The following is a 13,540-nucleotide window of genomic DNA, read 5'->3' on the forward strand; positions in this document are numbered from 1 at the left end:
GTCATTGGAAGAATTAACAAGTTCTCCGTTATGGGATTCAATCTCTCATCTATCAGTGAACGTGGCGGTGTATTTTATAAAGAGACACTATACCTCAACTCCCCATTTCCCGATTCCTCGTCCAAGAGTTAAGGGACGCTACAATTCGACTCTCTGCTTCTCCGCTCCTTCTGAGAGAACGGAAATAATTCTGGAAGCGTGCACATATTATCATTATAGAGGACACGTATACAATATATTACTACCCTTCTCGCGGCAAAAAGTAGCAGAGATAATTCCAAGAAGCGAGGATAATCATATATGGTTGTTCTATTCCCATCAATCTCCGGACATGTCGGAAATACAACGCTTTGTATACTGGTTTCGAGTTAAAGCAGCTATAGAGAAAAGAAAAAAAGAAAGTAAAAAAATGTAAAATTGTTTTGATGAGACAGTACAACAATTTAAAAGAATCAAGATTTTGCAATATGGAACACCTAGAGCGAGTGGAACGCGAGCTGCTGGAGCAGTGCAGCCAAGTCGCTACCTTGGTGGAGTGTTTCGCGTGGTTGCAACGATGTGAGGAGTGCATCGCACAACTCGAGGAACTTAGCCGTGTTAAGCGTCCTCGACTCACCGTTGCAAATAGACAATCTGCGGTGGCGAGGATCGCGCGAATCGCGGGTGCAAAAGTATAACTAGAAAGACGTTTCGTGCACGTTGGTGGTGAGTACGCGAGCACCAGTAGAGACAATGGATCTCTCGTTTGGCGAGAAATCGATACGGCATTTGAAAGCCGTATATTGACTGGTGCGGTGATCAATGTGGACTATATCGAGCCGCGACAATTTTTAGAAGACGCTGGTGGTGTAGTGCTCGAGCGAGTGCGAGACATTGTACAAAGACACGATAGTATGAAAGTGAACACTGCATTTAACGGCGAGTTTGTGACGGGCGATAAACGCGCAAACAAAAGTATAAACACTAAAAATAGTGAACTCTTTCGAGTGTTAAATTTGGACGAATGGTACGAGCAGTACGTTATCGAACCCACGTTGGCGTCGCTCGAAGAATTCCAAGAACGCGACAGTGGATGGGCGTTGTCGCGAATTCTAAATTTGACTGTAAACGTGAACAAATATAATCCAATGCACGCGGGATGTTACATCGAATTACCGCGGGAAATTATGTTAAAGCGAGCGGTGATCAATGTACGATCCAATGACAATGCGTGTTTCGCGTGGTCGGTGGTCGCGGCTCTGCATCCGGCTGAAAGAAATACAAATCGGGAATTGTCGTACCCGCATTATACGGTGTTAAATTTGCAAGACATTACGTTTCCGATGACGTTGAACCAAATTAAGAAGTTCGAACATCTCAACGACATCTCAATCAACGTCTACGGTATCAAGGAAAAGGAGATTCTCCCGATATGGCTAACATCAAGGAAGATGGAGAAGCACGCAAATCTATTGTACGTGCAGGATCCGCGCGACGACAACACGGGGCACTTCGCGTACATCAAAGATCTGTCCCGCCTTGTGAGCTCGCAAATAAACAAGAAGAAATGCAAGAAATACTTTTGCGACCGGTATGTATTTTAACAAATTTTATTATTTCTCTTATAAAATTGTTTATTAAAAAAATCATATTTTCCGTTTGCAGATGTCTACATTACTTCAGTTCGTCTGAAAGATTGCAGTCACATACAACGGACTGCGAAAAGATGAACGATTGCGCCATCCGACTGCCGAGCGAGGACGACAAGTGGCTCGAATTCAAGAACCACACGAATAAGGAACGACTTCCATTCATCGTTTACGCGGACTTGGAGTGCGTACTACGGCGAACGGAACCGGCAGAGAGGGAAGACGCATCGTACACCTATCAGCAGCACGAGGTATTTAGCATCGGATACTATGTGCGATGCTCGTACGACGACGCGTTATCGGTATATCGATTTCGTCGCGACGAAGATTGCGTTGCGTGGTTCGTTCGGCAATTCGAAGATTTGACGCATCAAGTAAAAATTCTGTTATCCGCGAATGTCCCCATGGAAACGTTGTCGAGAGAGCAGTGGGAGGCACTCGTAGCGCGACGCGTTGTCACATTTGCGAGAAATCATTTGCGTCGGACGACACGTGGGTACGCGATCATTGCCATCTTACCGGTCGTTACCGTGGTCCCGCGCACTCAAATTGTAATCTAAATTATAAAGATTCATATTGCATTCCCATAGTATTTCACAACTTATCCGGTTATGACGCGCACTTTATCATCACGGAAATAGCTACGGCGTTCGAAGGCAGGATCGACGTGCTGCCGATAACAAAAGAAAAATATATTTCGTTTACAAAACACGTTAAAGATACCACCGAGAGATCAGATTCACGAAATTGCGTACGCTTGCGGTTCATAGATTCGTACAAATTTTTAAATACCAGCCTTGATAAATTGGCATTTTTTCTAACGAAAGAAAAATTAAAAATTTTATGTTTCCGAATTTTCCACGGTCTCAAACGAAAATTTTAATTTGTTGACGCGCAAAGGTATCTTTCCGTACGAATACATGGATCGCGCGGACAAGCTGCAGGACACGCACCTACCACCGCGCGAATCGTTCTATAGCTCGTTGACCGGTGACACGTATCGGAGAACGATTACGCGCACGCCGCGAACGTCTGGCAGCGGTTCTCCATCCGGACGCTCAGCGAATACAGCGATCTATATCTCAAGACCGATGTCTTGTTATTGGCCGACGTTTTCGAAAATTTCCGCGAAAGTTGCGTCGCGAGTTATGGACTCGATCCCGCGCATTACTACACATTGCCAGGTTTCACGTGGGACGCTATGTTGAAACATACGCGCGTAAAATTTGAGTTGCTCACCGACATCGATATGGTTATGTTTATCGAACGCGGTATACGCGGCGGTCTCAGTCAATGTTCGGCAGATACGCGTAGGCCAATAACAAGTACATGCGTTCGTACGACCCGTCGAAACCGTCATCATACCTTATGTACTTTGACGTAAATAATCTGTACGGATGGGCGATGTGTCAACCGCTGCCCTATGCCGAATTTCGATGGATGGAAGACATTGAGAACTTTGACGCGAGCGCGATCGCTCCGGATTCGTCTACGGGTTATGTTCTCGAGGTCGATCTCGAGTATCCGCATCATTTACACGATCGACACACTGACCTACCTTTCTGTCCGACGCGATAAACCACCCGGCACGCGGCAGGATAAACTTCTCGCGACGTTATACGATAAGAAGCGGTACGTCATCCATTATCGCAACCTGCAGCAATGTACGCGCCATGGTCTTCGTATCGCAAAGATATATTGCATACTACAATTTGTTCAATCCGCCTGGCTCCGCGATTATATCGAACTCAATACACACTTTAGAACGTACGCGAAAAATGATTTTGAGAAAAATTTGTACAAATTAATGAACAATGCGGTATTCGGTAAAACAATGGAAAATGTGCGCAATTATGTCGACGTTAAACTTTTGACCAAATGGGACGGACGATATGGCGCGGAGGCAATGATCGCGAAACCAAATTTCCACAGCCGCAGCGTCTTTGCGGAAAACTTAATCGCCGTCGAATTGCGTAAACTCGAGGTAAAATTCAACAAGCCGATTTACGTGGGTATGTGTATACTCGACATATCGAAAATCTGCTTGTACGAATTTCACCACGAATACATGTCACCGCTGTATCGCGAGAAATGTAAGATCATGTACACCGACACGGACAGTCTCGTATACCACATCGAGTGCGATGATGCGTACGAGGCGATGAAACGCGATATCGCTAGATTCGATACGAGCGATTATCCGACGGACAACGCGTACGGGATGCCTCTCGCGAATAAAAAAGTACCCGGTCTAATGAAGGATGAGAATAACGGTGCGATAATGACGGAATTCGTCGGACTCAGAGCGAAGATGTACGCGGTGAGGGTGGACGGCAGAAAAGACATTAAAAAGGTGAAAGGTGTAAAGAATAACGTCGTTACGCGAACAATAACGTTCGACGATTATACGCGGTGCTTGAACGAAGAGATCGAAATGACTCGTCGCCAGTCGTGTATAAGATCCAAGCTACACCAAGTATACACAGTGTCCGAGTCGAAAATCGCTCTGAGTCCGTACGACGACAAACGATACATCGTACCGGATTCGACGGAGACGTTACCGTGGGGACATTGGCGGATTCCATTGTAATATATACATTGTAATATATACATGTTTATACAATGTACATATATTTTTATATTTTTTATATAGTTTATATGTATGCATATATGCACGTATGTATGTACGTACCTATGTATCATATCTATGTATGTATGAACTATGTATCATATCTATGTATGTATTCTTGTAGTTTTATACGATACTGTTATATATGTAGTATAGATGTATGTATTTTTTGTAGTTTTTATATGTAGTTTTTACAATAAAATTTAGTTGTTCAAATTTATTTTATATATACGATAAGAATACTTTATAATAGCAACCAAGATCCTACTTGCTGAGGAATTAGCTTTAATTCTCTCTTCGATTTATTTAATGTATACTCGGCTTAATACATATATTGTTTATAATACATGCAGTTTTACATGTGTTCTCGTAAGTTACATACATGTATAGTTTAAAAAATATAATGGGAGAAAAAAATAATAAAAACTCTTTGTATACATGTATACAGTGTATATTTTATTTTTTTAATACATTATAAAAATAAGAAAAATGAATTAAATCACACTGCTTTTATTTATCCATGAGTTATGCGATCTATCGAATCCCAGTCACTTGATGTAAACCTTGTCTCCCTTCCTACGTAGTACTTTCTTCACGAGATACACATCCGGATGAGTCGCGCGATGCAATTCGTGCTCGTAGAACGCGCCCGCGACCGATTTTCCGCGATAATCCTCGAGCAGATAAGTTACGGGATTAGTATGTTGCACTTTAACGATCTTAAACACCTCGGTGGTCCAATTTGGCGTGTAACCTTTTTCGAAAATTGTCTTGTACTTGCTCACGCGTATCGATTCGCCTACTTTGAATTTTGCTGGACCTGCGATCTTTATCGCGCTGTATACCGTATCCAAGAGTCTTTTGGCGATTGCGGGAGTTACATCAACGGGTCGCATATAGATGCTTGCGCGCGTTGTAATCTGACACGAAACGCGGTAGCGCGTCGACCCACTTGTAAGTGCCGTTGAGCGTAAACATCTTCCACATGTCGTTCTTAAGCGTGCGATTGAATCGCTCGACGATCGATGCCTTCAACACCGTATACGTGGAATAATGATTAACGTTGTGTTTTTTCAAGAGTTGTTGCACATCGGCATTGTAAAATTCCTTTCCCATATCCGTTTGCAAGTTTCTCGGGCATCTTCCGCTTTCTCGAATTATCTTAACGATAGCGTTACCCGTCTCGCTTCCGACCTTGTTCTTGAGCGGTATGGCCCAGGCGTACTTGCTCAACGCATCGATGACGGTGAGTATGTAGTGATGACCTCTGTTGAAACTCGAGTACGGACGCATCTCGACGATGTCAGCCTGCCACAGATCGTCGTATCCCCGAATTATGACACGTCTTCGTGGAAAATTTCTCCTCGCCGGAGCGTGCAATTCCTCAACGAGTCGTCGCCTCTCGGAGCTAACATTTTTTTCACGTCCATCGGATCGCATGTTTCAACGATGTTTAATAGTAAATAAGATATACAATTTAAAATTGTTTTTTTCCTCACTGACGTTAATCGACTGGCTCGTTTCGTCGATACGCGATTAATTTATAATAATGCCGGCTTCGCGAAGTTCCTCGATCGACAGCATCTCGTTGTCGTGAGCGTTGTTACCAGCTCGGTGCGAAGCGTCGAGCAATCGGAGTCGATCCACCAGTTCGTTGGGATCGTCCCAATGCACGTAATCGATCTTGTTGTCGTTTAACTTCATGGCGGCTGGTATATTGCTCACGCCTGCACCTTTTTACGCCCGCTACTTCCATACGTAGATATGAGCGGAGCAATGATGTTAATATACTTGGATCCCCTATTGCCCTTGATGGGATTATGGGCGCTGTGACCACGTCTATGAGCATTTGTTGTTAACAATATACTTTTATACGTTTGTTTATCATCCTCGGTAAAAACCGCGTCATCGGGAAGTCTCTTGAAGATCAATTCGTACAATCCTGGTGTACCATTGTATCTCACATTGTCTATGATTATGGAGTCATTTTTGTCAACGTCAAATTCCTTGTCACCAAGCATCGCACCACTGTTTTTATCGAAATAAACACCGTATACGCGATCAAATGTATCGTTTTTTCCATTATCATCGAGAAGAGAGTTTACGTACTTTTGCCCTAATGGTCCCAGCTGATTATGCAACGCTTCTCGACCTTGTTGCGTTTGCAGACTCTGTTTGATGGTTGTTTCGAATGACGGTTCATTGGTTCAATGACGTCTTTTGTTTCGAAAACATCTTCCTTTTGCAGGAACAGCGGTGGTTCTTTCGGTGGATCTTTCGATGGTTGTATCGGTGTAGACTTGAACACGAGTGAATCTGACGCGGCTTTCAATTCTTTCGTTGTACGTTGTTTTTTAGACTGCGGCGTTAATTTCAACCATCCAACATCCGTCCAATATGAATCCTTGTCAGTAGTAGTAGTAGTAATATCGTTATCGTTGTCGTCATCGCTGTCTTCACGTTTTTGTTTTTTCTTAATACCGAGATCCTTTGCTTCTCTTTCAATCGATTGAGATTCCTCGGTTTTTTCAACAATCTGTTTTAGAGGTTCGACGATGGGCTTGAAGCGTTTCTCCAACGCTGTATCTTCAGCTATTTTACCAATTTTTAAAGCGCGATATTTTTTGCGAATCGAATCGCTCGTTTTCGCAATCTGTTTCGCTATTTTCTCGCGATCTTTGGTGTTATCCATGTTGCCTGCTCCACGTATCGACATCGATTAACCACGTTACGGTACCGCGAACGTATTAAATTCCTTTCTGTATCGCCCATTGATAAGCGGACTGTCCTTATCTATCACTAGAAATCCATACTCGTGCTGCCAACAATCGCGGCATAACGCACAGAATTCATCGTATGACATGTCGGTATTCACGTGATCGTTGTAAACATGTTTCAAGTTGGTACCATCCTGTTTGAACAGAATCAGCAGGTTCGCATTGTCGCGTATCAGATGTTTAGATATCCTCGCGTACGTCTGACAGAGATAGAAGCAATCGACGTTCGAGTGGCGGCCCATCGAAAAGTATTCTCTCACAGCATCTTGCTTATCGCATGCAACGTCGAAGACGAAGATCGAATTGGGACGTGCCTCGCTCGGTGGAATGACGTCACTGTTGTTGGAGAACGTAAAGTAGTCGATTTCTTCTATCGATGTTAGTAAATTTTCCAAGTATCGATATTTCGGTTGTTGCAGTGATTTCGAGTATACGTACACATTCTCGAAACGTACACCGTGCGGACTCTCGAGCAAGCTTATGAGAACGTTGGTTTTATCACAATTCGACGGCCCGCAAATGATGGCGCGTATAGTACTCGGTAACATTTCACCGTGCTTGCGCTCCGTCGCGATGTCTCCCATCATTCGCGCTCTCTCATCACAGTTCGCGACGCGTATCGTCAGTGGCTGCCGTACAAATTTCATGTTCGCACTGCGTTATCTAGGCTTCGATCGAACGCCTATTTATAGGCGCGCGAAACCACGAATCGCTCAGTAGCAAAAATGTATCTCGCGCTGTCGCATCCCTCCGATATTCGGGATTGAGCAGTTGCAATATATACCGAAGGTCGCACTGTTACGCGTGTGCGGTAATTATATCGATCACGTGTGAGACAAGCTTCCGGAGTATATAAAGGCGGATTTGGAGGTTCAAACCTATCGTCGCTGCGTCGAGTATTATAATCAATCGAGGGATCGAGATCATATAGACGGTCCTGCACCGAAGATAAAGGATTGTGGCCTATGCCAGCAGCAGTGTCAAACGAAGGCTACATTGGAGGTCTGCTCAATCGAGCGATAAACGCGCTTCCTTTCGAATTACATATCCCCGGCTATCAATTTTGCGGTCCGGGTACTCGGCTGAAAAAGCGATTAGCCAGAGGTGAAACGGGCATAAATCCACTGGACGCGGCGTGCCGTGAACACGACATTGCGTATTCTCAGAGCAACGATCTCACCGACAGACACGCGGCGGACAAGGTACTCGCCGATAAAGCCTTAGGACGCGTCATCGCGAGAGATTCGGCTCTGAGCGAGAAAGCTGCAGCTGCAGCCGTTTGGGCAGCGATGAAAGCCAAGACCAAGATCGGCATGGGTATGAAGGTGAAGAAAAAAATCGGCAAAAAAAAGAAACGAATACTTCCAACGGCGAAACGAGGTGGTGTGTTACCGATTTTGCCAATTTTGGGTGCTCTCAGGTCCTTAATCGGCGAAGCGGCCAGCGTGGCGAAAGCGATAAACGACAGGAAAGTCGCGCAACGTCCACTCGAGGAACTGCAACGTCGCGCGATGGAAACGCGCGGACAGGGACTGTATCTCGCTCCGTACAAATACGGACGAGGACTATATCTCGCCCCGTACAAAGGCGGATGAGGCGTAACAGCGAAAAAAAGAAAAAACAAAAAAAACGCCAAAGAGACGATAAAAATACCTACGAGTGTAACCACCAATATACAATTGGACCAGCTGGCGAAGCGTATGCGCGTACTGTACTTTAGAGGTGTTTTCATGCGTGACGCATTACCGATTAGCGGCGCGCGTCGAAATGAAAATGGTATCGTAAATCTGGACGACACGACGGGCCCCGGTACTCATTGGGTAGCGTACGCAAAGAAAAACAATCGCGTTGTGTACTTTGACAGTTTTGGTAATCTTCGACCGCCCAAGGAACTGATACGATATTTCGGAGATGATGCTACGATAGAGTACAATCGAACGTCCTATCAGACGTATGATCAGAGCGTCTGCGGACAGCTGTGCTTGTGGTTTCTTCTCCAAAACGGTCGACGCGCGTGAATTTATAAAGTCCGACAAAATGTCGCGGCGTCTCAGTATTCGTCGAACGCTTTTTCCATCATGTCGCTGACGCTTACGCTGAGCGAGAAGAGCAGCGTTCTCGTGACAAATTACTCTCCAGCCACAGATTTGAGCGACGATGACTACGAGCTTGGTCTAACAATTTTGGAGACTTATCACACGATACCGAATGTAAACGCTTCGAACAATACATTTTATTTTGGCAAAGACGATGCAGAAATTACGATTCCCGAGGGATCGTATGAACTGCATGCCATAAATGAATTTTTGAAACGTGAGATTTTACGGAAACATCCGCGACGCGCCTGAGGGTAACGCTGGTGACACCGCGCGCGGCGATGACGAGATTGGAGAATACCCGATAGTGCTCCGCGCAAATTACAACACGATGAGATTAAATGCGCCTACAGAATAAACTTTAACAAGCCTCATAACATTGGATCGCTGGGTTTCTCGAGGCGTATACTGCAATCGCGAAGGTGGCACGAATCGGACGTGTCGATCAACATAATGAACGTAAACATTATCCGTGTAGAGTGCAACGTGATCGCGGGCGCATACAGCAACGACAAAAGTGTGCACACGATACACGAATTTTCACCGAGCGTGCCGCCAGGATATAAGATATCGGAAAGGTCGATGCAGATCATTTACTTGCCAGTCATCGTACGGAGCATTACGGAGCTAACGATACGCATTGTTGACCAGAACGGACGATTACTCGATTTCAGAGGAGAAGAGATCACCGTCAGATTGCACGTACGACGGCGACAGCGATAACGCGAGCGTGACATTTTAAGATGCTCGTGTTGAACGAAGCGAAGCATACGCAGAGAGATAACGCATCTTTTACAAAGAAAATCGATCGACAATATTCGCTCATCCGGCTGCGTCAAGAAGAGGAAGAAACTTAACGCGTCGAACGTTAAATTTTTACAAGCTTTAGGATTCGCGGTGCGCAACTTGTGAAATGACTGATATCCTAAACATCGAAAACGAGCCAATCTTCGACGATCGCATCGTCAAGATTGAGACTCATGCGTACAACCCGTTTGCCAATACGACGTTCGGGTACAGCGATGAGATAAGAATACCTATACAGCAACAGGATCTGTACACATTGCCGTACGAAAGCTTTCTATATATCGAGGGAAAACTAACGAAGAACAGAGTTGTCGAGGGATCTGATGTGGTGCTGAGAAATAATTTTGTCGCGTTCCTGTTCGATGAGATTCGATACGAGCTTGATGGTGTGGAGATTGATCGTAACAGAAACGTGGGCGTAACCAGCACGCTCAAACATTACGTAACGACATCGTCCGACAGAAGCGTGATTCTGAGGAATGCCGGTTGGGATGCACATACTAGCGCGGATGGATATTTTAATTTTTGCGTACCTCTCTACGTACTGTTGGGATTTTGCGAGGATTACAGACGCGTGATAATCAACGCTCGTCACGAATTGATCTTGATACGATCTCGTAACGACAACAATTGCCTGATGGGAAATTCGGCGTTGGATCCCGTGATCGACTTTCAAGATACAATGGCGAATGCCGCACGTGTTATTGAGCGAGATAAAAAAACTATTGATGCTGCGCACTTTGGAGAGCGGACGATACTTGAGCATGGCTTTTCACTCGTGGGATCTGTACGAGTTTCCGCTGTTACAGCGTACAACCAAGCATTCGTGGGCCATCAAGACCGCTACTCAGCTCGAGAAACCGCGATACATCATCTTTGCTCTGCAAATAGGTCGCAAAAATGTCATGGCTGAGGACACGAGTCGATTCGACGACTGCAACTTAACCAACGTGAAACTCTATCTGAACTCGGAATGTTATCCGTACGACGATATGCATCTTGATTTCGACAAAAACAGATGGTCCGTGTTGTATGAAACGTACGCGCGTTTCTGCAAGGGTTACTACGGATACGAGTATCTCGAGCCGAGTCTCACCGTCACGTCTTTTCTACATAACGGTCCATTCGTAATCATCGATTGTTCTCGACAAAACGAATCGGTCAAGAGCGCAACCGTGGACGTGAGATTGGAATTTGAGACTAAGGAGAACGTACCGATGAATACCACCGCGTACTGTCTCATTATACACGATCGCGTGGTTCACTACAATCCGTTGACCAATATTGTACGCAAGATCACCTAAGAGCATCGCTGGCACTGAGAGAGAGAGAGAGAGAGAGAGAGAGAGAGAGAGAGAGAGAGAGAGAGAGACAATAAAATCTACGATACATCGAAATCGACCGCAGTCTCGAAAAATTGCTCGTCATGGTCGTGCCAACGTTCGTAGACCTGCAAGGTTTTCTCGTTGGAGGACAATTTGTTGTAAAGGAGTTTGCCGCTCTCAGAAAACGGACCGTTCTCTCTCACTATATTTTCGCAAGCCCTATATCATGGCATTTCCTCGCAAGTGCCGACAAGTCTCCCGCACGTTGGGTGATACGTCATTACCATAGACTACGATGGGACGACGGAACGATTCCATACAGCAAAGCTAAGAGTTTGATTACAAAGGCTGTGCATGGAACGGAAGAAGACGACCGACGACGATGACAGCGATGCTGTCGTATATGTCAAAGGACACGAAAAACGACAATGGCTGTGGAATTTGCTTCTGGACGATGAGCGCGTATACATCAAGATTCTGGATGCTGATTACGAAAACGTAGATTCTCTAAACAATCTGGACGCTGATAATACTATGCGATGCGGATATCACTATACTAATTGCGCATTACAAAATGTATTCAAATTATTTAATTGGTGGTCAGATAACCATGAATAAAATAAATATAATATACGAATTATGTTTTTTATTTCTTTTCCATGCGTTGATAATTTTAACGATCGACGTACCGCTTCTTATCATATAACGCCGAGAAGTTTATCTTGCCGGGATGACTCGCGCGCGTCGAGCAGGAATGTAGGTCAGTGTGTCGGGCATGGACATGACAAAGAAATTGAATCATGATTTAAAAAAGTGAAAAATTTTTTTAATATTTATTTAATGCAAAAGAATAACTCATACACTTTTATTTATTGTATATACTATAATATTTATTGTATATATATTGTATTGTATTGTATATATATATATTTGTGAATCTTTATTACTTATGTAATTATTCAATTATGTAATTATTCAAAATAATGAGAATATCCTGTAGACACTGTTCACCACACTTCTTCATCATCTTCATATGGACGTAAACCAAAGAGTCTCTGCAGATCAAATACGTCCTCGCGAGTAATTTCTTCCCATAAAAAGTATAAATACTCCTTGTGTTGGCGACGCTGATGACCGTCGCCGATGATTAATATTCATAAAGCCATTAATTTTGATATCATATATGCATAAGTACTGCAAAAAATAATAAAAAATCTCAATTTCACACAATTCATTACATATCAAATAAAGGAAAAAAGACAAAAGAGAGAAAAAAGAAAAAAAGGAGAAAAAGTTACGTACTCCATTCGGGTGGCGTATTTGAATTTTTATAAGATTGCGTACTTGCACAATTTCCACGACTGAGATACCATCGAGATATAATGTCTGTCAAATTACAAAAATATTGAGTTTAATATTTTTTACAATATTGAGTTTAATAATATTTTTAAACATTAGAAAGATACATGTGAATAAATATACTTACTGCTTCAGTTGGATAAGTAATTTTTAACAAATCTCTAATATACGCCAAATAATCGAATTCCTGCGATGTCTTTTCACTTGCCATTTCTTCTCGTTGAACGTGTACGTTAGACACTACGCGATACTGTTGCGTTTTTTTGTATGCACGCTTTTCTCTCTCTCTCACATTAGACTTCTATCTACTGTGATCCTGCACACCCCATGACCCATTATATATCATCGACAATTTCTTTGTTTAAATCGGAACATCATCATCATCATAGGTCTCCCCGATTTGTTTATAGCAGTCGGAGTATCGGCGCTTCTCTTGACTCGCCGCGACACGTACGTCGATTTCTACGAAAAAAAGCCATCATAGGTCTCCCCGATTTGTTTATAGCAGCCGGAGTATCGGCGCTTTTCTTGACACGCCGCGTTCAGACTCATGCAATGAGTCTTGTGGAGGCATTGAAACGTGGCCTCGATAATAATTTTTGTGCGCAAAGAATCACTGGTGCGTGAAAAAAAACAATTGCTTTTTGCGTGAAGAATTTTGAGTGCAACGCAATGGAATTACCACGCGTCATTCTCCACGCAAGATTCAACGGAGTAGAGTACCGTGGTAACTTTGTAGTATTTGTGGAGGAACAACGTATTTATTACATTGACAATAACCCTCTCATTGGTGCCACGCAACTGCCATGGCTAATACCCTTGTACGAACATATTCGTGCATTGGCTTTGGCACAAGAAGAGGAGAAAGAGGAGGAAGAGGAGGAAGAGGAGGAGAATAATTATTTAGAAGTCCCCCCCG

The 13,540-nt window shown here is 43.8% G+C and overlaps 1 protein-coding gene across 1 annotated transcript; it reads left to right on the forward strand.

Moving 5' to 3' along the window:
- Positions 1-893: 893 nt before the first annotated feature.
- On the forward strand, positions 894-12,346 carry LOC148937268 (uncharacterized). The gene is made up of 3 exons (XM_089073672.1): positions 894-1,570; positions 1,645-1,930; positions 12,263-12,346. Exons 1-3 carry the CDS (start codon positions 894-896, stop codon positions 12,344-12,346), a joined length of 1,047 nt encoding a protein of 348 aa, XP_088929798.1.
- Positions 12,347-13,540: the final 1,194 nt, after the last annotated feature.

Source organism: Pogonomyrmex barbatus, unplaced genomic scaffold (assembly GCF_055798465.1).
Source record: "Pogonomyrmex barbatus isolate J1 unplaced genomic scaffold, ASM5579846v1 scaffold15, whole genome shotgun sequence".
NCBI lineage: Eukaryota > Metazoa > Arthropoda > Insecta > Hymenoptera > Formicidae > Pogonomyrmex > Pogonomyrmex barbatus.